Here is a 27,936-nt window from a genome sequence, read left to right on the forward strand (position 1 = left end):
TCTATTTTGTTGGGTTTTTTTTTTTCCTCATCTATTACCTTTGAATGTGTGATCATAAATTCTCTCCAGCTACTTGGCTACACCTGCTGCAATCGTGCAACCTGATGTCCTCCTAGCCCCCCCCCTCCTCCCGGGAATTTTGTTCATTTTACAGTTTCTACTTTTTTCAAAACGGTCGGAGATGCAATGAAACACAACAAAACGAAAACAATCTGTCCCTAGAAATTCACAAACGAATTAATGGCCTAATGGATACCAGCCATGATTCAGAACTTGGTTATACCGAATTTACATCCTCTTGGGTCGGTCTCTCTCTCTCTCTCTCTCTCTCTCTCTCTCTCTCTCTTCCTAAATTATTTTATTGCGATTTAAAGAAAAAAAAATAACGAAAAAGTTTTTCATTCGAACTGAAGTGCAGAAGGGAAACGTACTTCGGCTAACACGCACACTTATATATACTAGCAGGGAACCTGCTAGTATATACGCTTAAATATGATATTTTAATTCATGCAGATTTCGCATTTATTATAGAGCCAATTCTCTATAGAGTATTATATTGTACTCGATTTATAGTAGTGATTTCAAAAGTAGAATATATATATATGACTTGGGTTCCACAAACCAGAATTAAAACCAAAATAAATAGCGCTCCAGCTTTAATCGTTACTGTTTGAGCTATCGTCAGATGAATAAGAAATAATTAAAAATGAACTGACTTTAATGTATGAATGTATATATTTGCGCATGCATACAAGAGTACCTTAAGTCTGGCAAGTTGCATTTTTTTTTTTTTTTAATTTTAACCCGCAACTGTTTTTAAAAATTTCAAAAAGAACAGTCTACCAAAAAATATAATCATTTAACCCACTTTACGTCACTCTGCGACCTTGTGTATCTAAGGAGATGAACTTTGAAAGAAGGGGGACAAACAGACATAGTTTTATAAATTATATAATTTATAAAACTCATTATGTCTGTCTGTCTCGATTTTTTTTTTTTTTTTTTTTTTTTTTTCAAATTATATTTCTTCTGAGACTGAAGGTCACAGTGGTGCGAGGTGAGTCAAATGATTTCATTTTTTGTGGAGCATTTTTTTATGGATATTTAAAATATTAACTAAGAGGTCAAAATTGACAGAAATTAGAATCTGGCAAGCATAAATTGACTTAAACTGCTTTTCTACGCATACACAAATATGTACATATTTGTACATTAATTCTAGTTTATTTTTAGCTATTTTATTTTTTTACAACTGACGATTACTCATGTGGTAACGTCTCAGGCTGGAACATTACAAATTTTCTTTTTGGCATCGGTTTCGATTCTAGCTGATGGCACCTAAGTTATATATATATATTTTTTTACTTTTGAAATCATGACTATATATTGGGTACAATATAATAGGGAATAATCGATAATAATATATATGAAACTGGATAAATTAAAATATATTTAAGCACATTTTATGATTGGACAATACTGAGCGTCCCCATTGAGCACTGTTAAAGTAAGTCATAAAAATAGATACATAACATTTTATGTAGATACATGGAATCTCTCCTAAATATATATAGGACTCGTCTGTTGATTTTGATGTACACACACACACACACACACACACACACACACACACACACACACACACACACACACACTGCTCTTTATGTAGAGAATAGAATACCCGTTCTAGCACACATTGCTTTACCAATTCTTCAAATCCAATGTAAACAAATTACTGATGCCTCCTTAAGTAAGACACTTTATCAAATCTCCAACACTAACGTACTGTACACACAATAACCCTTATCCCTGAGTGGCCTCAGAGCCTTGATAAGTGGTGACTAACTTGTAAAAAAAAAAAAATCAGAGCCTCCTAAGCAATCTAATTTGAATTTTATGTAGATACATGAAATTTCTCTCTCTCTCTCTCTCTCTCTCTATATATATATATATATATATATATATATATATATATATATATATATATGTATATATTGGACACTCTAGTCAATTTTGACGTATAAGGTTCCAACAACTAATTGTTTAATTTCATTCATGTTTCAGCCTCAGATGACACTTAAGTTCTACAAAAGACTTACAAATGAGTGGATTCAGTGATGCAGTCGATGATATGGCTGCTGATCATTTAGCTCTTTCATTTTCTTCACATGGATAATTAAAACTGCCAGTGTATGTGTATATATATTATATACACATACATGCACAATCTTTTTAATTTTATAGAGAGGATTAGATCTGGAGTCTAAAGAGCAAAGTTTATTTTAATACGTCAATACTTTAAAATAATCTTGCTCATAATACTATGGATATATAATAAGCTCAATAAGATATTTCTCCTGGATCTATATTAATATTGACTATAAAGATTAATAATTGTGAATTATGAATCAATTTCAACAGGAAAGTTGATTTTGTTTGTTTTTCCTGTTGAAACTGATTCATAATTTATAATTATTAATCTTTATAATCAATATATATATATATATATATATATATATATATATATATATATATATATATATATATATATATATACACACACATTGCTCTTTATGTAGAGTAGAGAATACCCCGTCTAGCACACATTGCTTTACCAATCAGAGCCTTTTTTGCAATCGAATATGAAAAAAGAAAATCTATCAACAAGTTCCTCATTCTGGTTTCTTCAGAGTCATAAAATCGAAGCAAAAACGTATAAACGAGATGTTTGGTTTTTAACATTTTTTTTTTTAAAGTTCAATTTTATCTTCTTTCCAAAGAAGCCAAAATCTAAAGCATCTCAGTGGAATAAATTTGCAGCAGCATATTGTCTGCTTTTTTTTTTTTTTTTCTTGTTTATTTATTTTTGTTTTGGATGGCTATCTTTTAAAATAATTACATTTTAATTCTCTTGTCTTTAGCTTTTCAACAAAATATTTTATGATGAAAATGTTTTTGTTTCATTTTTGTTTTTTGTTTCATTTTTTTTTTTTTTTTAAATCTTGAAACCAAAACACTTGATTTACTGAGAAATTTCACAATCATTTTCTGACCATCATAAATGAATTAGGAGGAATATTATTTGCTGGCAAGAACTGGAAAGTTTATTGGCATAAATATGGTTACAGACTATGGAATTGGCTATTTAGATTTCAAATCCAATCGGATCAATTCTATAAAAAAAAAACATTGAGAAAAATATGAGCTTATAATTCCTCAAAGTTATGAGTTAAACAGCAATTTGTGTTCAATTTTTTCTTTACTATACCTGCATTGTGAAATTTGAGCAAACTGAAAACGTTAGATCAAAAAGATTTATTGAAAGTATTACATTTCCCCAGCATGGAATTTATTTTAAGGACGAATCCATTATGTACATGTCCTTTTAAAAAAAAAAAAAAAAAACGAGTGAAAAATGTCGGAGATGTAAAAAAAAAAAATAAATAAATAATAATAATAATAATAATAATAACATTGCAGCTTGCATGAAGACTCTTCCAAAGGTGATCCGAAAGTTAAAAATAAATGTTTAGAAAGAATCAAGTTCAAAATTAAATCCAATTGATTAGAATTCGTCCGGTTGGAAAATTTTTCAACGCAGCTGGAATTGTGGAAATTGTTTTTACCGATAGTGCAGTTGTCCAAGATAGGGTGATTCCCAGTTGAGTGGATTCGAGAAATTGATAGAAAAACCCAACATGTCATCTCCCATGGTTGGCTTGATTAGAAAATTTGAACTAATATATATATATATATATATATAATATTAAAATGTAAACTCTTAAAAATATTAAACATGCACTAGGATTTATTTATTTTGTTTTGATCAGAAAAAAGGTGAGTTCTATTCTTAGATTTTATGACACAAAAGAAAACTTAATTTATGGTAAATCTGCTGTTTCTGTTCTTTTTGTTTTATAATAAAGCTTTGATTAATCAACTTTAGATGCTAAAATGCAGAAAATCTAAAACAAACTAAGCCAAACAAATAGTAATCAAATATTTTAAGTCGGATGGTAGCAGGTGTTTAGCAAACTGGCATATTTTATCTCTCATCATTTTCTTTCCACCTTTCAGTTCTAATTTCGCATATTCATCTCATTGGAAATCTTTTAATCTGCAAGTGTTAAAGAAAATCGAAATTTATTTATTTTTTTAAATTTTGAAAAAATTTTTTTTGAAATGCATAAACATTTCAGAATTTCTTTTACTAGGTCCAGATGCCACTCAAGGATAAGGGTTAATGAGTGTGCAGTGGCCAGTGAAAGAATGCCGTGGTAATTGGTAATAGTAGAAATTGGGCAGAATTTGATTATTTAAAAGAACTTGTTTACATTGGGTCGTAAGATGACCATATTATAGTCAGCTAGGAAGCAGTCACGCAGTATTGTCTCCCACCATTGGTCATAATTATTCTATCTACAAAATTATATTTGGCATGATTTAGCATTAAATAATCTTTAGATGGTTGATATGCCATAAAACAAACTATCCCATCACATTAAAGTTGGAAGCGCCTTTTTTCTACTGCCCCACCGCAAACAAAACAATTTTGATGAGGTGAAAGGGGAAGTAAGATTGCAAGTCAGACAATTATCTTAGTTTTACTTTGCAGTTTAAAATGAATTTAGGAAGACAATCTCTACTCTATATTAAGTTTATTTTATTTATATTTTTTTTTAGTTCAGCAAAAATGATATATGAAAAACTAAATTACTGATTTCTGTGATTTTTATATAAATAAATTTTAATATCTTGAGATATAATGAAATATTGGCAAAGCCTAAATATTTCCGTCATTTTTGACAGGTGTACAGTAATTCATTAAATGTTGACTAATGACAGTCAGCTATCTAAGCAGAAAAAGTAGAAATCAGAAAAATAGTTGTTTTATATTTAACTTGCTCGGGTGTTTGTAAGTGTTTAAAAAAAAAAAAAAAAAAAAGTGGTAGTTAGCAGGCAGGCTCGAACCTGTGACGTGAAGAAAGTGAAAGAAAACCTGACGTCTTACCGCTATGCCATTACATGACCAGAAGTGTTAAGCATGCAAATTAAACATAGTCAATCAAAAGATGACTTGCAGAAATAGCGTTGCTTTTAAACCTCCCATGAAGGTCGTATTAAATGTGAGGGAAAAGCAGCCCCTCCCCCCAAAATAGGGCACTCTGGCAGTATCTAAATAAATAGTAATCGTCTCAGTGTGAATGGGTTCCCTTACGTTTTCCAAGGACCAATTACAGAACAGATATTACCCAGGCGAAGGCCAGGAGTTGGCCTTTGCATTCGATTAGTTTTGCTTTATTCATATGAAAAAGACTCGAAACGAGGGAATTTTTTAAAACGCTATCACAAAAAGAATAGAGACAATGACTGTTTGCGAATCTGAGATATTACGATCTAGGAAGTATAAGAAAACTTCTCTTGGAATCAAATGATATGAGAAGCCCGACGCAAAAAGCCTTTCGTGGACATACACAAATGCACACGCCCATTCTGACTTTTATATATTAGATAATATATGCTGTTTTATTCCGTTTATACAATTTTGAAAGATACGTTCAATGTATTTAAGCATTTTAGTAAATGATAAATTTTCTCTTTGTTAATTATCTTACTTTGTTTCTATTTTCAGGTAAGAAATCATTTTAGTAAAATAATTCCTTTCCTGGTCTGCTGAAATATATCAATGCAGGTAAAAAAGCTTTTTTTAAGATATATATACTACTGGTTTTAAGTTTTGTACTAAATCAGTGTTTATACTAGGTGTAGAAGTTTTGAACTAAAACAACTGACTATATAACGTTTTTCTTTTTAAGTTTGAAATTAAACAACTGGTTAAAAAAGTGCATCTTAAAGATGCTTTAAAGTTATTCATCAATTATATTAATATTATAATGAACACTAACGAAGTATAATTTTTGGAGTATGTACAAGTAATTCAATGTCATCTTAATACATTAGTAACAAACGTAATATTGTAGTGGCGTCCCCCCTACAGATAATAATGTGCCATTTCGCTTAGTATAAAGACTGGGCATAAACACAAGTCATACACACTTGACAGTTGGACTGATGTATAACCACACTCTTTATTTGTTGCATTTATTTTTCTGTTTAATATATTTTGTTTTCACTAAATTTCTGTTCCTTTACCGGACCATAAAAATATATATAAACTAGACTTCTTAGCCATTACAAACTGGCAAAAGTTATAGTCTGTTGACTTAGAATGAGTGACCTATGCCAAATTAATGGTTGAATATGGTTGAATTTGTGCTCATTTTTTGCTTTAAGTACTATTCCCGATTAATTCTTATTAATCTCTAATTATGCATCGAACGGATACCATATTTAGTTAGCTGCACCTTATCATAACTGGGCTTAAGGAGTCTGACTCTGATAAAAAGAAATAAAATCTGACTCCGACACCCAGTACTCTTAGAAATCCAAGTCAGACTCCAGCTAAAACCCCTGACTCTGACTCCGCAATCCTGTGTGTTACAGATAATGATGATGTGAGACTCTAAGAAAACAATCCCTGTCACGGACGTGCGTCGGAAGCAGAGATTTCTCATTAAATTCCTGGCAAAAATGCATTTAAGAATGGTGTGACTATGTAAAAAAAAAAAAAAAAAAAAATCTGGAGCGTTTTTATGGTACTACTCACGTCTTCATAGCTACTTCATAGCTTTCGTTTAAAAAAAATAGGAGACTTTACTTTTGGAACAACCATTGTGCGTGTGTGTGCACACACATACACACACACACACACACACACACACACACACACAAAGAGTGTTTCAAAAATTTTAAATGTATTCACACTTCGAATGATGATAAAAATTTCATTTATGAACATAGTGTGAAATGGAATAGCTTCAAATGCAGAAAACAAATGTAATTGAAGAATCATGTTTGCAAATGTTCACATTGATGACAATTATTGTCTGGGCTTTGCTAATAGCAGTTAAAGTGTGAGTATATTTTTTTAGATACCGTGTGTATGTAAACTATTATTCTCTCTATATCATTATTATTCTGTCCGTCACTCTTACCCATATTTTTATCTCTTAAAATCAGTTACCTATCTTTTATATATATATATATATATATATATATATATATATATATATATATATATATATAAATGTGTGTGTGTAATTATTTTATCACCACCCCCTCACTCATCCCGTCTTCTTCCTCTATCAACCATAAATGATTAAGTCCCTGAAGAAATGAATTCACTTATTGTGAAGAATTCTGTTTCCTTGTGTTGTAGATGCATATTTTTTTCTTTGCAAAGGTATTGCATGTCGACCACTATCATTAGATTCACAGTTCATTAAAGCAGATACAACAACAAAGTCTTTGGAATGAGTGCTAGGTGTGGTTTTTCTTCAGGGTACGTGAGGAATGGTGTGCACCAAAGAGAGAAAACCTAGAAGATTTGAGTTTTGTTTTTTGCATGTCTTTGTAAAGAGAAATCGCCGTTGGCAATATAATCTACAGAAATATGAACAATCTGTTTCAATAGCATTCAATGGGATGAAAAATGTTAAATTTACTGGTTTTTAATATGAAATGCACACACACACACACACACACACACACACACACACACACACATATATATATATATATATATATATATATATATATATATATATATATTAGCAGATCGCCCGGTGTGGCCTTGTAATAAAATACACTTAAATATGAAATTGTAATTTGTGCACATTTTGTATTTATTATTATAGAACAAATTTTCTATTGATTATTATATTGTACCCAATAAGTGCCATCAGCTGGAATCAAAACCAAAACATTCAATGCTTCAGCCATAGTTGTTATTTAGCACTTCAGTCTTTGTTTTTACCATCTAAGCTTTCCCTAGATGAATAAAAAGGCTAAAAATTAAGCGGTTTCAAGCTAAAAATGTATATGTACACATGCTCATAAACTAGTCGATTTACTGCTGCTAAGCTGGACAATTTTTTTTTTTTTTTTTACCATGTAGCAGCTGTTTTTACTGTCTAAAAACCAAATTGAAAGTGTTACCGAGGTCCAATTATCCGGCATCCGGCATACGGCATTAAAAATTAATAACAAAATACAGCACAATATATAATACACATGTATATGATCAAATAACATAAATAACGCCCTCGCCAATTTTTCACGAAAAACACCCGTCTAGCTGAAACCACTGTCAAAAGTTTTCCCCACTCTTTATTTGTGCCAAAACCAAAACGTAGATTCCATGAACAAAGCTCCTTTCTTAGAACTGCACGCCTGTGGAACTCTCTTCCGTTTGCCTGTTTCCCACCTGACTACAATCTGTCTTCAAGTCCAACATAAACAAATTCCTGATGAACCGCCCCCTTAAGTAAGGCACTTTATTAAATCTCAACACTAACGTACTGTACACGCAATAACCGTTATCCCAGAGTGGCTTCCGGGCCTTGATAAGTGGTGACTACCTTGTAAAAAAAAAAAAAAAAAAAATAGATAAATAACACCTTGAAACAGAGCAAATATCGTAACCTGATAAAAACGTATCCTAGGGCCGCCGTATCCCGGGGTTCTACTGTAAAATAGTTTAGGATTTTACCAAGCATATACATATTATTGACGTTCGTGTATCGTGTTTTAAAAATGTATTAATATAATTGAAAATTTGATGTAGAGCATTTTTTCCCCCCTATCCAAGTTATTTGAAAAGTTTTTTTTTTGGGGGGGGGGTACGTTTACCTTTTAAATCAAAGTTAACAAAAAAAGTAATGTAACTGTTACTCATCATTTTGCCGAGTATATATGTTTCAAAATTCACATATACACTACCTCACTTATATATGTGTGTGTGTACCCTCTAAATATTAAATTTACAAAGCAATGCACCCACGTTACTAACCGTATTATCTAGAATATATATTCCAAAATTCATAGCGATCTGTTCATTAATTTATTCTCTATTTAGAAATATATATATACATATACCTAACTTATATAATCTACTATTATATAAAAGGAACTTTGTGAGTTCGTTCCCTATGGACTTGAAAACAACTGGGCTAATTTTTATGAAATTTCACACAAAGGAATTTTATGTCTGGCAGTGTTCTTAGATAGGTTTTGTATCGGAATGTCTTTGATAAATCTCGATAATCGAAATAATCTGATGAAAAAAAGGAACAGGTGATTTGGACTGAAGTTAACACCTTACACAGCCTAACATCGCAAGTGCATTTGAGAAGGTTTAAAGGTTCGACATATATAGTTAACAGTAGGTTCTTTGATATGACAAGGAGGGTCCGTTCGAAATGAATGTTTCTGTTTAGAGCAAAAGTTGATGAAAAAAAGTTGATGATACTTGACTTTTTGCATTTTAAACTTTAATTCAAGCCATTGTATATAAAAATAATTTTATAAAATCAACAGTAGGTTCTCTACAGTGCAATATAGATTACAGTATATTGTGAAATAAGTCATAGCAAGAGGAATGTGAGCTTCCTCCCGGTGTACCACGATGGTTTCTCAACTAGAGTAGGCAATCAATCGATTTTATTGTTAAATAGGCGATTTCACAGATTTCGATGACAACAAAAATATGGAAGTGTGAAACATTCGTTGATCATCTTTCAATCCCGGACAACGTCGAGTCATCATGCTAGTGTGTGTGTGTGTATATATATATATATATATATAATCTTTATTTTTGTGGGGTACAAAACTTTATTATATCTATTAAAAAGGGAAGCCTGAGTTTTTTGTATCCATGGTAAATGCCCCCTCCTCCCCCTGTCTTTCTGGGCGGGGAGGGGGGCATTCGTTGGAGGTTAAAAAAGAAAAGTTACGTAAATAACTTTACCCTCTTATTTATGTAACATTTTTTTTTTTTACTCCATCGAACGTTTTCTCTCTGTCCTTCTTTTTACCATGGATACAAAAAAAACTATATAAATATATATATATATATATATATATATATATATATATATATATATATATATATATATATATAAATAAATATATATATATATATATGTTTTATTGATATGGATAGACTTTTACTATTTAGAAAAGTTTCTTTATAATTGATCGAATTAAATGCATTAACATTAAAATTATTTTTATTTTATTTGTTTTTGTTTAAAAAAAAAAATTAAAACATTTATTCAATTATATTTGAGCTCTAGTAAAGTATACACTATTGAGCTATTAATGAAACTTATGCGTGAACTATTTGTTTGGTAGAGGTGCAAACAACAAAGGCTTTTTCTAAATTGTATCACATTAACAGCGGAAGTGATGCTGGGATAATGGTTAATCGCATGCCGATAATCAAAGTGGGATACATCAAACTCCAGTTGAATTTGCTATAATGTCTTTGAGGAAGGTTTGGTTTCACTTCTGCCTGGCATGATGTTGAAGGAAACGGCAAACGAGTTGAAGTCTTTGAGCTTCCTGAAAGTTAATTCCTTTTGGCCATTTAATAATATTCATGGCTTGCTCTTTGTAGGTGGTATATCTTATAATGGAGCACGACCCGTTGTCTGCTGTATATGGCATGCTAATCAGTGACTAATAAATGCTATGGCCTTGAAATATGAAATGCAGTGCGGCCTATTACTTGGCATGCAACACCTACAACTAAACACATTAAGGAATATCATTGTATCTATACCTTTTTATCATTCCACAACTTACCTTATTACTAAGTGTGTGTGTGTATATATATATATATATATATATATATATATATATATATATATATATATATATTAATTTATTAGCTGGATGCCTGGCATTGCTCGGTCGTACAATACACTTAAACATATTTTAATTTATGCAGATTGCGTATATATTATTATAAAATCAGTTCTCTATTGAATATTATAAATTATGAGGAATAATTTGCACTGTGGACTAATTCAAAAAAAAAAAAAATTAAAATAAATAATGATAATGTAGTTCATCAAATTCCGTCTGTGTTTGTTTACAATATCACGTCAGCTGATGTTTAGGCTTGACGACGAATGCCCTGAAAACTCACTTCTGATAATTGTTTAGTTTTAAAATATGCAAACAAAGAAATGATTTGGGGCGATTTTAAATGGTACCTCTTGTTTTATCGTAAATTTAATCCATTAATAAAAAAAATATTAAAATAAAATGGTAAGGGAGACCTGGGCTGGAACACAGGATCATTTAAACTGTAGTCGAATACTTTACCACCGAGTTATGTTTTCACATGTCAACAAATCTGGGGGTTTTTCTAAGAAGAAATTATTTGTTGAGATGTTATCTCCTTTGCTTGTGCAACCTAAATATGCCCATGTTAATATTCTTTTTGATCTATAAGAAAGAAAGACTATTTTTAAGATCAGATTTTTTCGATTTTTGATACTTATCGGATAAATTTCTGTATAAAACATATCTAAGAACACTGCCAGACATATGTATAACCGTTGTGTGAAATTTGCAAAAGATAGGCTCAGCCGTTTCGGAACCTTTGTGGAAGGAACTCTCACATGCACATGAAGTGAAATTTTATATATATATATATATATATATATATACATACACACACACACACACACACACACTATAATAAGTATTAAATACCTACAGACACTAGTGTTTCATCCTTCCGGGAATCATCAGTGCAGGTAAATTCGAACCTGGCGACAGAAGCCACCACTGGCTTCATTAGCAAGGACCTAATCCATTCGGCTACCGTTAACCGCAAGAAATGCTGTTGAATTTAAAGATTTATTATTAAAATGCTTTTTAACACCTGTAAGAGTGATCTAATCATTATATGATGATCTGCGCATAAAAGCTAAATTGACCAACTTCAATTCAACTGAAAGTGTTCAACGATAAGAAACAAGCTTCTTAAAGGGGTTGACATTATATATATATATATATATATATATATATATATATATATATATATGGTAGATGAACATCTGAGGGAATATATAGGCGAGATAAAATTGAAATAAAGAATAAAGCAAAAATAAAAACCCTCAATGGAACACAAAGTTAACACAATGGTATCGCTTTATTTTATTAAAAGATGTTTAGCTGACAATAACAGTTATTTTACATAAGGAAGTCACATATTTTTTAATTGTATTGACCCTGACAAGCTTTGATTATTTAAAAAAAAAAAAAAAAAAAAAAAATTCTTTTTAACCGTAAATTATAGAGATAGATGTAGCACAGCTAGTATTCTACATATATGTACTTAGGACTCATTTACTGGTTTTATACCCGTCTCCATTGGGCTCTAACTACTAGTATAAACTTTTTATCTGGCAATTTGATACGAGATGTTGCATGTTCTTGTTTTTATAGCACCTGTCATCACAGGTGCTATTGGGCAGTATATCAGGCCAAACCGTTTATAAAATGTCTTTGTCTTGTCAAGTTTTATTTATTTTTTTATCTGACATCCAAATTGTGCTGATCCGTGTGTAGACGCAGTAGCACATTAATGTAACACATTTTTAGCTCTTATACCCATTCACGTTTACTTTTTCTTTTTTTTTATGTGAGTTGTCAAGAATGATAAGTTGTCTCATCGTCACGAATTGCACCAAGAGCCATTGACAGCACCTCACACTCACCCCGCGCATCACATAAAAACTAATGTCTATCAAGACCAGCTATTAAATTAATTATTCATCTTTTATTGATACTTAATTGTAGTGGAGATTAGGTGAATTGGTTTAGCACCTCACATTAGAGGCCATAACGTTTACAACAATTCTTACAGCAATGTTGCTTTTTTTTTTTTTTTTTTTTTTTTTTTTTTTTTTTTACAAATCTCCCCCCTTTGTCTCTTTTCACATTCATGCTAATCCAACATCACGGATTGCTGTGTCGACAGGACTTCAAATTCGCAAACTGCAACCCTATGCAAAGGAGTAACCCCTCCCATTCTCACCTGAAAACGGGGCCACCTGTAGTCTGTGAGTGGCAATCTATGATACCTTAGGATGGGACCCTGGTAGATGAGCTATTCTTTCACTTCGTCTCTTACTTCGGCTAGGTGGGAGATCGAAGAGGTCTGATCCAGTCATCCCCTCATATCTATAAATTCCCTTATCCCTTCATATCTATAAATTCATCCTTGACTGTATTATTCAATCAGATTCTTAAAAAGAAATCCAAATTTTATTTCTCCTTTTTTATTTTCTTCCCAAATTGATATTAATGTCATAATCAATCGTGTTGAGAACAAATGACAAGGAGTAATGCTTTCAAAGAGTAATGTCAGCTCTCGCTCTGTAAAAATGTTTTCTGAGAGTGATGTTCCCATTTCCACTGTAAAAATTTTCTTCTAAGAGTAATGCAATGTGTTCTGAAAACAATCTGTTCTAAATATATGAAATAATTATCCTACCTATAGAATTACATTTGACAGCTTTATTCAGCACTAGATAACTGATAAATGGTTGATGTACCATTAAAAACAAAAACGGGTTTTGTTTTTTCCTTGTAACAATATCGGGTATTTCACTGATTCTTTAAGTAATAAATAAATGTTTATGTATGCAAATTTTTTTTTATGACACGAGATCATTCTCATCTGAGAAGAATATTATTCAACAATTGTTCAATTTTTTTTTTTTTTTCTGAAACAAGAATCGAAAGAATTGGATAACAAAAGTGCTACATAGTTATTTTTGTTTATATTTCAAACAAATTCATTGAAAAAAAAGATACATTCAAACTCGATCGTTAAAAAAAGATTTTTTTTTCAATTGTTTTTTTTTTCTCTCCATGTTGACTTGATCAATTTATAATATCATTTCGCGTTTCTACATTTTTTTTTAATAAGGATTGATAAATTGTATTATTTTGCTAAATAAAGTAAGCAGGCATGTATAATACCGCAGAGAGATGACTGCCTCTGCCTTTTACAGTTCTAGATCACCTCTGAGCAAGGTGTAGCACCTGTTTCGCCTCCCTCTGATAACCTGGGGATTTATCATAAAGGGGGTAGGTGTAGTTCTTCAACTGTACTAAATTGGGGTTGTCTGTGAAAAAACGAACCGGAGAGAGTGATCTTGTTGACCCTGTATGCATTTTTCTGGTGATGGTATAACAAACAAAGCACCCACTTCCAATTTGTCATGAGCAAGCAAGGAAGTAGTAAGGTTTAGAAAACCGTCAGAAGAATGCTTATGTCAATGTGCAATGTGGTCTAACTGGAGATAATGAAAAAAAAAATTATTTGGACTATTGTTCTCATCTTGAATGTTCTCACAACGTTGCAACTGATGTAAGCACTGACCATCAGGTGAGTTTAGTCGAACTCTGGTGAATCTGTACAGAATTTCAAATGGAACCTTTTATTTTATCCATGTAGGTAACTTGCTCTTGTTCCAGTCAGCTATGAGCTAGTAAAAATCCTAAGTAATTGAACTTATGGCACAACGGATAAGGTGTTCAGTCATAATTAGTTCAAAGCAGCAGTCTTCTATTGGGTCAAAATTTAATCCTCAGTACATGTGAGACTAAGAATATATAATTGCTTGACACTTTTCCAAAGATCAAGAATAAGAGAAAGCTACCTCCATGGATTAAATAAAGAATTCCATTAAAAAAATTCCATGCGGATTCCCAAGTTTGACACGTTTACTTGAAGAAGGTCAAGAGTTATATCTGTTGAAAGGTTGTGTGAATAACAATCAAAATGAAGACAGTAGTCTGAGTGATCAAAACCATTGTTCTGGTTTCAATTATTTCAGTTCTGGAAATATTTCGATGACATATTTAGTTTTAATTCTTTTTTTTTTCTTTTTTTTTCTTTTTACGTAGATCACAGCTGCTAGAATCGGCTAATTTTCTTTTAGAGAAAGTTTTGATTTTAAAGAAATGCTATTTAGAAGGTTTTTCTAAAAGCAATTAAATTCTGCCGAAAGTAGACTGCGTCTGTTATCATGCCAATATCAATTCTTGTCTGACTTCCGCTGCTTTCTTACATGGAAGCTGCAATGACCTTATGCTTGTTGAAACTCTGACTATGCACCTGATCAGTTTTGATCGCCGATCAGTGATCGCATACAACATCCTGTTCGTAAACACATCCAAGTTCCAATCAAGTCCGACCTGTTCAATTAATTGTATTGACACTTGAAGACCATCTCAATTAATGGCCAGATGCTTCTGTCCTAATTTATTTTTGGTGCCTTTCCAATCACTCTCCATCTAACACCAGCCCTTTATTGTTAACTAGATATACAGTCCCCTAATAAATAGACGTTAGCTGTCCACAGCTGTCCCTTAATTGTCAAATGAGATTGCTGTTTTTATCATCAGCAATTAAGTCTTGTCATTTGGTAGTGACCACTTGAAGGTATTCTTGTTATTCTTCGTCTGCTTAATTTGGAGTTGAAAAAGTACTTATGTAGGAAACTTGTTTCTATGACATTAACTGGATGTAGTTATTCCAAACAGCTTTGAATTAGCAAATTTTTCTGCTAAAATTTGTTTCCTTTCTTTTTTACTGTGTCTTTAATTTGTGTGTTTTCTTTACAATCCAATCCTTTGATTTTCCCTCCCTCTTCCCTGAATAGATTTTTACATAACCGTTACTATGACTTTCATTTCACTTTTGATAACCCTTTTTCACTTTTTTCCTTCTCTCTCTTCCCCTCTTTTCCCCTCTCTTTTTTGATTCTCCTTCTTTCTAGCCTCAACCCTACCCTTCTTTACCTCTCTTTTTCTTTTTTTCCTTTCTTTCTACTTCCTCTCTTATCTATCTCTGAATTGATTTGTTTTCTGGTAACTTTCTTTGCCCTTATAGGCTTGGATCAAATTATATCTGTTTTGTTCTTGGTCAAGAAGGAAATCTTTTTTGACTAGGGTAATTTTTATATTTGTATCATCCAGAATAGATATTCCAAATATAAAAAAAATGTGCCTAAATTTTCCCTCGTGGGTAGTCAAGTAAATAGCACTGTGTCTCTGGTGACTCATGAGTAATTTTAACAGAATTAGATTTTTTCTGTTGATTCTAAAACTCTGATTCTTTCGCACCAGAAGATGTTAAGATGTCAAGTTTTCTTAAGAATCTGATATTAGTTAATAGAGATGAATGCTGATCCCTCTACTTCCCCAAAGTGGCTCTGTGAGTGAGACTGAGAGGCTCCAGGGCTCCAGAAGTCTTTTTTTAAAGAGGACCAAATGCTTTATATTGAAAAAATTGAATGACTGCAGGCATTTAATTATTATTCTTTTTTACTGGAAAGAGGTGATACATAACTACACATGTAAAGAGTTTCAGGGTCGTTCAGGAAAAAAGTAAATAAAAATAAATTAACAAAAAAAAATGAAACAATTTTTGATTAATCAAAAACAAAACAAAAAAATGGTTGTAAACACGGAAATATAGTAAAATCACGAACAGGAAAAACTTATGAATAAGTATAAGTTAAAATTTGAAATTAATGTTTTTCATATTTATTTTACAAATTATCTTGTTTGTGCTCTGTGAAAACCTTTGCCCTGTTCAAGTGCTCCAAAGTCTCCTGCAGTTTGGGAAACCCTACTCAGTTCCCACTTGTTCATCTTCAGCATGATGACAGGGAAGTGATCAAATAAATATGCAGTTTCGGGTGAAATCAGACCTAAGGATATCAGCTTGGATACATTGTTGAAGTGACTAAATATACCAAACCGTGATGATCTTCTGACAATCGGTTGGCTGTATGGTTTGGCCATGGTAAAAAGTGCGACCCTTGAATAAGAAAATATAAAGCCCTTGAGGTGGAAGGCAGGAAGGAAACAAAAAATACTTGGGTTCAAACCATCAACAATGAATCATAGTTGAATTTGAACAGAATCAATGCTCAAAAAGAAACCCTCGGAGACTAAAATTGCAGGTTGTCAGAAAATTTCAAACTGCTGACCAAGGGAAATAAAATGATGATGAATGCAATTATTTTTTTGATTTCATCTTTCCAATGGATCTTAAACTTGTAATGAAGTTAAGTATCAGATAATTTGAAGGTGAAACGTATTTGCATTTTGGTTTTCATGTACTTTGTAGGAATATACTGTTATATAAAAAGAACTCTGTGTTCATTCCCTACGGCTTCAGAAAAGGCTGGGCCGATATTTTTGAAATTTCGCACAAACGTATTTTATGTGCCTGGCAGTGTCCTTAGATGGGTTTTGTGTCGGAAAGTCTTCGAGAAGTATCAATAATTGAAAACATCTGATGAAAGAAGGACAGGCGATTTTGACTGACGTTAACACCTTATACAGCCTAACATTACAAGTGCATTTGAGAAGTTTTATTACCACACAAGCAGAAAGACCCGGCATATAAAATCAATAGTAAGTTCTCTGATATGACATGGGCATGTTCAAAATGAATGTTTCCAGTATTTATTTCACCAGTGTTCACTACATGAATAATTTAGTAGTAATAGTATGAAAATATCCATGTATTTAAACTCCACAGAGGCGTCTGCATTTCATTTCTGCATGAAATCGTCAGGTTAAAGCTACACAGGCGTCCATGTTTCATTCTCACAAGGAATCCTCTTAATCTAATGATTCCTTGTGAAGATGGAATGCAGCCGTCTCTGTGCGGTTTTAGCCTGACGGTTCCCTGTAAGAATGTAACTCAGATACTTTAGTGTAGCTTAATTGCCATAAATATATTGTCACACTATTATAAACATTTAATAAAATTAAAATCAACTTGTTGGAATCCAAACAGCTGAACCAAGATGAGATTTCCCACATGCAAAGAACATGGCATCTTTTCAGGTGAAGTTTTGATCATAATAAAAAGTTAAAAAGGGGTTTATTGACATTTTACTGCTTCGTTTGTCGAGTCTTCCCATCTTTTCTCCTTTATTTTATTTATTTTTATTAGTCCGTGAAACTTTTTGATATCATTTTCTCTTCAGAATCCAGCGATAATTTGTATTTTAAAACTGTCCTCTTTTGATATTCAGAGTTGTACAAATATTTTCAGTTCCCATTCTAAGCAAATGAAAAAAAAATTAGACTGGATGCATTGCTGCCTTTCTCTTTATCGTTTACTCGCAAAACTCAAGGAGAAAGAAAAAAAATATGTAAATTGATATTTTGAAAAGTTAATAAATTAAACTCTAATAATTTTTTCTTTAATAAAACATCTGAAAAAAAAAACATGTTTAAATGATTGAAAAATCGAATTAAAAAAAAAATTTTTTTTTTTTTTTGAGAAATGTTAATTATTTTCATCTTATTGAAACAAAAATTTTTTTTCAAATATCCGAGAAGAAAAAAAAAAAAATAAATAAATAAAAAAATGGAAAGAAATAATAGAATCCATTAATAATGAATTTGCTGCTACTGTTGCTGCTATTCAACAAAGAACAAAATAATAGGAGGGCAGGTTCTAATAATTCTTCCACCGTTTAAAGTGCTTCTTTGCGTTTTAACCTTTTTTTTTTCACCTCAAAAGAAAAATTTACTCTAGAAAACATTCGGAAAGTAGCTAATTATCCCTGTCCATTGAGTTAGTAGTGGCTCTTTCCTTTTTATTATAGTTAAATCCAACTAAAATTCAACTAACGCGTCATCATCACGTGTTAATTCTAGAACAGCTTCTCTTGTTCAGGTTTTCTTGCTCGTCTTGCAAGGTTCTTCGACCTTCCGGATTTCTTTCACCTTAGAAGGTGCTTAGAGCTTTTCCCCAAATCATCATTTTCAGTAGCAAGTTTAACTTCGGAACTTTCTTAATAGTAAACAATTTGACCTACCAATGCTTTAGAATCCAGTCTAGCGTACTATTTAACCAGTAGCTAAATCGAGTAGAGGGAGAGATTCAAACCTTCTTCAAAGGAATTACAGAAAATGAATTTAAAACTCATGGGCCCTAGTATTCTTAAACAGTCAACTATCTAAGAGCTGATCTGCTCAATTTTAACTTTGAAGACATGATAAACCTATGTTTGAACATGATTTGGCCGTGTGCTTTTCAAGACTCATCTTTTTCAATATTTGAAAAGTGAATTTGATAAATTTTAAATTAAATTCTTATCACAAACATTTTTACACCTCCCTAAATATATATATATCAATGAGAACACTAGTTGTAGGGATTAAACTGTAGTATCAGTTTCATAAAAGTAACATTTTTTTAATGGAATTCTTTTTATGTGTTTTTGTTTATATGACACTACTGCTCGTAATTAGAAAAGGATTGATATATTTTGCTTAAATGCCAACCCCACACACATCTTTTGAAACGCGTATACGTATACATATATTTGATGGATGAATATCGGACAAAATATATAAGCATGTATAAAATGAAAAAAAAGAATAGAAAAAAAAATTAACACAGACATGCTTTTATTCAATATATTTTATCCATATGCAATCTTTAGCAAAAATTAATATGTAAAATACCCTCTCTCTCCCTCATATATATATATATATATATATATATATATATATATATATATATACACACACACATATTTCATATATATGCGTGTGTGTGTGTGTACACACATTTTTAACATGCTAAAAATGAAATCTATTACCTTACAATTTGGATTTCTTGCTCGTGTGTGTGTGTGTGTGTATATATATATATATATATATATATATATATATATATATATATATATATATATATACATATATATATATCGTGAAATACCTTCTTATAAATATCTCAAGGGATATATTCAATGATGCACTGCCTTCATTACTGATTTTGGGTTTCAGATCATATCAGCTCAGACAGCAACTCCGACCTGACTCAATCAGGTTTTTGCAAAGACTAAAAAAAAAAAACAACAAAAAAATTCTCTACAAAACAACCAAATCAAACCAAACGCAATGAATAAATATTTGAAGATATAAAGAACTTAAAGCATAAAACAATTTTTTTTTTCTAAAATTATTAGATTTGTCGTTAAAAATAACCACATCAGATCACCTCTTTAAAAGCTCTCGGCTACATGTGCAAACAAAAACAAACACATGCACACACATATATATGTATGTGTATATATATGTGTGTGTGTGTGTGAAGGTGTATATATATATATACACACACACACACACAAGTTAAGCATGTTTATATATTTCTATGTATAGGATTCATGCCTAAACTAAATAATCGATAATTATAAAATTTTGCATACAGCTGCTAGGCATGTTGAGCAAATGTTGGTTAGAGTTAATTTAATTTTATGCAAGTGTAGTAAATAGTGAGTTGTAAACATGAAATTTTAACAATACGAATTAAACATCGATTAATAAACGTTTTCTATATTTCAGTTTCTTTGGAGTATTATAGAGGATATAATATATTAAATTCATCAAGTCATTATACATCAATCAAGCAAGATTCCTTGAATTTCAATTTCAACAACTCTTTTAGTTTAAACATTTTTGAGAATGGATATGTAATGAGTTTTGATCAAAAATAGAATAAAGATTCTAGACGTAAAGTTTCGTATCATTATATGTTGGCTTTAATCTTTGGAACAGAACAGGAAAGTGGAGCAAACTGCTGTCCATGGAATTATTTTTTACCTTGAATGGCTATTTTTCTCGGGTATGTGTGTATCTATATATCTGTCTATTATTTAAAAGGAACTTTGTATGTGCGTGTTTGTTCCATATAGATTGGGAAACGGCTGGGTCGATTTTTTCAAAAGATTTTACACAAAAGTACTTAATGTGTTTGGTAGTGTTTTTAGATAGGTTTTGTATCAGAATGTCTTCAGTAAGTATCAATAATCGAAATAATCAGATAAAAGAAGGAACGGGCGATTTTGATTAAAGTTAACACCGTACACAGCCTAACATCACAGTGCATTTGAGAACTTTTATTATTGCACAAGCAGAAAGGCCACGCATATAAAATCAACAATAGATTCTTTGATATGGCATGGGCGCATTCAAAATGAATGTTTCTGTTTAAAGCACATTTGAACTAAGATACTTGACTTCTGCATTTTAAGCTTTAATTCAAGCTATTGCATATAAAAATAATTTTATATAATTAACAGTAGGTTCTTTACAGTGCAATGTAAACAACAATTTATTGTGGACTATGTCACTGCTGAGAGGCATGTGAAGCTTCCTGTCGGTGCACCGCAATTGGTCCCCAAGTAGGCAATCAATTGATTTGATTGAAAAATAGACGATTTCACCAATTTCGATGACAATAAAAATATGAGAGTGTGAAACATTCTGTTGATCATCATTCGATCCCAGGCAACATTGTGTTACCCTGCTAGTATTATTTAAAAGCTATACAGATTCTATGAATGTTCTGTGGTTTCATTACAATGGGTAGGCCCTAACGTTTAGAAAAAGCCTTAACTAAAACTATGGTACATCTCTGAAATCTGTAATGTATAGTTTTTAAAATTTGTATTTCAGCTCTCGTGTTCTTAAGATCATGCACTCTATTGATTTCTTTTCAAACTACCCCAACTGACCATATATACATGCATAGAAATCACTCCAGACTATGCATAAAGTCACTTGATGTAAGGAGCTATATTGTGGTATAATCGTTATATTAAAAGCTGAAATAACTCAAAGAGTTAGCGGACCGGTTTCAAACCTCGCTCAATATATATATATATATATATATATATATATATATATATATACAGGATGCCCCAATAAAATGTATACACTCTTTAAATTACCATAAAACCAACATTTATTATAAGAAAGAAGTTTCATACATCAAAATACTGTGAACAAATATAGAAACCAGCTAATTATCGAAAGTGTTCAAATTGTTGGCCATTGTGGTCCATGAACAGCTGACAATGCTCACTGATTGAATCAAAAACGTTCATAATCAAACATTGACATATCTTTCAATGGTTGCTTTCAGCTCATTTATTGTAGCTTGCTTAGTGGTGTGAACCCTCTATTTAACATGCCTCCCCTCCCCCAACCCCACTCACAAAAAAGAGAAAAAATCCAGGGGTCGGGGGGGGGGGGTAAAATCCAGTAAGAGTGTTTTGCAGGTGACTATCAACATATGCTCTTACGTCATAATGATAGTGGGGAAGTGCTCCATTCTGCTGGAAGTGCCATTCTTTATTCCTAAACATCTCTTGGGAACGTGGTATAGCGTATTGGTACCCCAATTTATCGGAGAGGGACCTATGTTTTCAGTGGCATCCATCTGTGCGTCCATTAGTCTGGACGATTGCCAGATAACCATCCATTAGTTTTTCCTTAAATTTTGCCACAAATTGTATTTCATTAAACAGATATGCACAGTAAAAAAAAATTTTTTGTGAAAATTCCTGTTGTATCCCCAGGGGTTCAAGAGGTCAAAAATGTCCCAAAATGGCCAACAATGACACATTTTGCCCCATGATTTTTTATCCATTTATTAGATTTTTCTGAAACTTGGCTAAATTGTGAAGCCCATTGTTCTTAATTTAAATTCAGTATAGGTGAGCCTGGCAAAATTCTGGTTCACATCCCCGGGGACTTTCAGTGCTAAAAACGCCCCTTTTTGTGGCTCTTTTTTCATATTGCTCAACAAAACCTTGATATGTCTGACTATATAGTGGTTTTTCACGGTGGTCAACTCAAATATACATGTGTTAAGGCCTGAAATTGCACCATTATGAATTTACACTGGGATTCGGTGTCCCCAGGGGCTCAAAAGAGGTCAAAAACGCCACAAAATGATAAAAAATTACACTTTTTGCCCCATAGCGTTTGATCCATCCATTAGATTTTCCTGAGACTTGGCCAAAATATGGAGGCCATTGTTCTTAATATAAATTTAGTATGGGTGATCCTGACAAAATTTTTGTTCGCATTCCTCTGGGACTTTTACGGCTAAAAATACATACCTTTTGGAGCTTTTTTCATATTTATTTATTGGGACACACTCTGTGTGTATACATATATATATTTTACCGTCACTGGATTTTTTATATATATATATATATATATTTTACCGTCACTGGATTTTTTATCTTCCACCAGACTATCCATTCATGTGTAATCACCTTTTTCTTTACCATATTCCCTCTGCTTCACATTTTTTTTTTTTTTTTCAAGTAAGATCTTTGACTTACTTGTTGTTTCATCAGATACTTCTGCATGCAAAATCCGATCCCGTATTTTGCTAATTCCTACCCTTTGATGAGAAGGAGAGTATTTCTTCAGAACTCCGCGGATTAAGGACTATCCATTTATCTAGTGTTTCCTTTTCAGATTAAATGTTTTTAACTCATTTCAAAGTGTTTTTTAACATATTTTATTAACTGTTTGCTCATATTATAAGTTCTATTTCCTATTTGGTTTTATCGAGCTTTTATATAATTTTACCATCTTGGATCATTTTGGTAAATTCAATTGTAATTTTCATTTTATATATATATATATATATATATATATATATATATAAATTTTATGAATCGATTTTCAGCATTTATGGCGTGCTCTTCTGTTTAACATGTTTCAGCATCTGATTATCAAACGATCTGTACAATAAAAGATTCGTATGTATTTGTATGCAGATAAAGCAAACAAACATGCATACAATGTACATGTATTTCTGTTATACATATACACACACACACACACACATATATATATATATGCACACCATGCACATTGTTCGATATGAATATTATCCACAACAGCATATTTATACATCAATATACACACATGCACATATATTTTTTAGTTCCTTCTTCCGTTGTATGAAAGAACAAATCTTATCTTCTATGTGATTATTCATTTGTAGATAATCCACTGTAGAAAATGAATCGTCGTTCTCCAAGATTTAAAGGAAGCATTCCTCTCACAGGAAGAAGGGCAGATAATGCCAAAGTGAAATGAAGAATACTAAATATAAAGGGCATAAAAAAAAAAAAACTCCGGCGATGATTCTTGTTCCTTCCGCATAATCCATATATCATTTTTTTTTTTTTTATTACTGTCTGATCTTTACTCTTGGTAACTTGTATTATTTTTCCATAAATGTTCCGATGAGAAAGCAAGGGTCGATACTTGAAGACTTTTATTTAATAGGAATTATTAATCTTTTACAGAGCTTTTACTGAGCATCAGAATCTTTTTGAAAATACACTTGTGGGCGTAATCTGTAGATTTCCGTTTGGTAATTTAAAATAAATATTTAGTATTATATAATTACTACCAGCTGCAGAAGATTTTGTGTTAAACAAAATCAAATAAAAAAGATAATTGTAAGGAATCGTTTTGGCATCGGAAAAATGAATACAATTTTTTCCGAGTCCGATACCCCAAAAAGTTCCAATTTTTTTGATTTCCAATTAATCGTCCCAACACTAATATATATACTGAAATTTTAGATTTTCTTCTCACTTTTCTTAATTTTAATAACAACGTAAAACATTTAGTTCCATCCATTTATATCTTAAATTTTGTTCAACGAGTGATGGACCGTAAACAAAATTTTTAAAAAATATTATAAAAAAAAAAAAAAAAAAACTGGAAAGATTCCAATGTGTTTCTTCTTGACTTAATCATTTCATTACTGATGAAAATGAGTTTAACAGCATTTCTTAAAAAAAAATAGTGGTGGTGTGAGAGTGGCGAGGTGAGTGGGGGGGGGACCAACGGAGACAAAATTGTCTCTCTGGTATATTTTCTGTTAAAAAAAAAAGAAGAAAAAAAAAAGGTGTTTTACAATACTGTTTTCTGCAAGACTAGTAATTCTATTTCATATCATTGAAAAATCGTCGTATCTCACTCTATTTCCCTTTGTCTTTCTTTAATATTTCTTGAATCGTATAATTATTGAATGCTGTTTCAGAATAGAATTTTTGGAAGAAGGGGGGGGGGGTCGCATTATGATTACTTAGGTATTTTTTTTTTCTAAAACATTTTCTATTTAATTGCCTTCCCACGAAGGTCAGTTTTTAACGTTGAGAAGATTCAGCTTTCCCCCAAAAAAAAACATTCTGGGTTAAGATAAAAATCGAAATCGTCTCAATCTACTCTTCTTCACTAACTGATGACAAAAAAGATAACTTGCAGCATCAGAACAGATACTACACTTTTCTCCAGACAATTTCGTAATATTATTTAAGATGTGGTATTTACCATAGGCGAGGCGAGTTTGGACTGGTTTCTTCCAAAGAAATATTAAATTCAGAAATGGTCCCCGGTTTCTTTTATATCCCGGTCAGAGAAGATCACGTAATTAGACTTTTGCAACTCTTGCAGAGAGCTGTTATGGTCTCTCTACATACAGCACTTGGTATTCTGAAATGGTCATCCTTCTGGTACTAAGCAAGCTCAGCATTGCTTAACTTTGTTGATCTGACGAGAACTGGTGTATCACCAACATAATTATGCTATACTAAATTATTTACTTTACACAAAATGCTTTTAAAAATTTCTTTTTTTTTTTTTTTTGCATGTGTCTAGAAGGGGGTCACTTTTCCCCCCATTATTTTGTAAAATCTACACATTGTAATTAAATGATGCATGAAAAATCAGTGTACGTAATTGACAATATCTATCAGATCATGCCCACAAGATAGACTGATTGCCTCACCAACTGCAAGATTCTTTAAACTAATGAGATCATCGTTAATTACAGAGACCTACTGAAGAGACATTTCTAATAGTTTAGATAAACCACCTATTCTCTGCTTCGAATTTGGGTAAAGGACAGCATTGACAATGTATTATACTCGTTCTGGTGAAAGCGATATAGTTGCAAATTCAAAGCCATGCTAACCACTGAAGGTGGTGTAAAGGACCAAGAATGTGTAGAATCAGAAATGGGAATGGTTTGACAGTTTTGAAGACCACTAGACCAACGATTCAAGCAAGCTGGAACAAAGGAATTCTGAAGAACGTATTCAAGAATAGTATTTATAGAAAAGGCTGACCTAGTGGTATCGTGTCTATGAGGGAGAGAATGTAGAGAAGAAAGGGTGGGGGCCAACCAAATTACAGATATACTTCAGATGAGACATAGATTCACCAGTGCACATATGACAGCAGTACTCCATACAAGACCTGTGTAAGAAAGTTGATGGATGATATCAAGAATGATAACTAGCATAAATTTTTAAAAAATATCTAGAAATTTTATAATTATGGAAATAAGATGGAATTACTGGTAGGTTAAGAAAGGATAACCAAAATGTGCAAGACAATGAAGATGGATGAGAACTTGGAAAAAATATATCTGGATGCAGATGCTATTGAGGTTGTCAAGAAGTTTTGTTATAATGGTGATATCATAATGTTAGAGAATTGATCGAGAGAGAGGTGGTAAATTATATTGTAGACACGTTGACCGGAAGTCAGGATCAACTGATCGGATTGCGTATGAGTCACGTGATCAGGTTAGCTGAATCGAGGAGATTTGGTTTGGACTTATAAGGCGACGGACGGCTTCACTGAGGAAGGCAGGCGCTGACGTGTGTAGAAATGAGACCAAGAGAAACCACGCAAGCCAGAGATTCACTTTCGATCCTTCTGCAAGACATCTGGAAAGTGAAATAAACTATAAAACCAATTCATCATTTTGGAGTGATTAAATCTTCGTCCAAACGGGTATCAGTCTCCCTCCAAGACACGAGATGAATCCAGATAGACCAACATGCAACACGCAAGAAGGTATGTCCGAAAATACATGTACCACACACAAATTCACATGCAAAAGCATATGAACATAGACTGACCACTAGACGATCACACAACGTTAACCCTGATTAGATATAACACACGACGGATCCCCTTATTAGAGACAGCACAACAGTTAGAGCACAAAGCGGAGTAGGTGCTAGTGTGATTGCAAGAATTATGAGAGGATAGAGAAAGTTTAGGGAATTTCTGTTATTACGGCCAAGGGATGATTCTATCGTTTTCAAGAATTGGAATCGGGAATTTAGAATAGAATCGGTACTTGGAAAATTTTTTGGAATCGTCCCATCACTAATTCTGTCACACTTGTGATATTTTTAATCTCTATTCTCGTCTTCATCTGCATCCATGTCCTACGTTTTATGTTTTGTCATTGAGTGTTTAGGCATACCTGAATGGACGTGGTATTTGGCAGACACCAGGGGGCACTTGGCCAAATTTTAATCATCCAACGTATGCTAGAAACTTTGGATTAAGCTATCTAATCTCGCCGATGGAGAACGTACGTATTTTGTCCGTAAATATCAGACAATGTTTGATGACCAGAGTCGTTCATTTAATGCTATTAGTGTCATCAAAAGTAGAACGAATGATCTAAAGAGAGATAGAGGAACGAACGTCTTCCGCTGAGCCAAGTGTCCCACGATGTTGAGTTGTTGCCAAGGTTTAGGAAAATAAAGCAAAAGAAGCGAATGTGAGAGAAGAACTCGATTCCAACCACCTGCTCTAGTCATGTCTTATTCAATCTCAGACTGTTTCAATAAAGATGCCATTTCTTGCTCTCCTATCAATCATAAGTATTCAACTATATTCTATATATTATTGTTTGTTTCTTTAGAAATATGTTTTGTTAATTTATTTTCTTTCTCTTCGTCTCCTCTCCCCTTTCTCTTCGTCTCCTCTCCCCTTTCTCTTCGTCTCCTCTCCCCTTTCTCTTCGTCTCCTCTCCCCTTTCTCTTCGTCTCCTCTCCCCTTTCTCTTCGTCTCCTCTCCCCTTTCTCTTCGTCTCCTCTCCCCTTTCTCTTCGTCTCCTCTCCCCTTTCTCTTCGTCTCCTCTCCCCTTTCTCTTCGTCTCCTCTCCCCTTTCTCTTCGTCTCCTCTCCCCTTTCTCTTCGTCTCCTCTCCCCTTTCTCTTCGTCTCCTCTCCCCTTTCTCTTCGTCTCCCCTCCCCTTTCTCTTCGTCTCCCCTCCCCTTTCTCTTCGTCTCCCCTCCCCTTTCTCTTCGTCTCCCCTCCCCTTTCTCTTCGTCTCCCC

The 27,936-nt window shown here is 32.5% G+C and overlaps 1 protein-coding gene across 1 annotated transcript in view; it reads left to right on the plus strand.

Moving 5' to 3' along the window:
* Nucleotides 1-246: 246 nt before the first annotated feature.
* Nucleotides 247-27,936, plus strand: part of LOC145296001 (exostosin-1-like) — a 598,928-nt gene continuing 571,238 nt past the window's right edge. Inside the window, exon 1 of the mRNA XM_080142012.1 lies at nt 247-302. Within this exon, the coding sequence (XP_079998138.1) occupies nt 262-302 (41 nt within the window). The 5' untranslated portion in view covers nt 247-261. The remainder of the gene's footprint in view (nt 303-27,936) is intronic.

This window comes from Euprymna scolopes, chromosome 16 (assembly GCF_053919585.1).
Source record: "Euprymna scolopes isolate OS-2025 chromosome 16, ASM5391958v1, whole genome shotgun sequence".
Taxonomy (NCBI): domain Eukaryota; kingdom Metazoa; phylum Mollusca; class Cephalopoda; order Sepiida; family Sepiolidae; genus Euprymna; species Euprymna scolopes.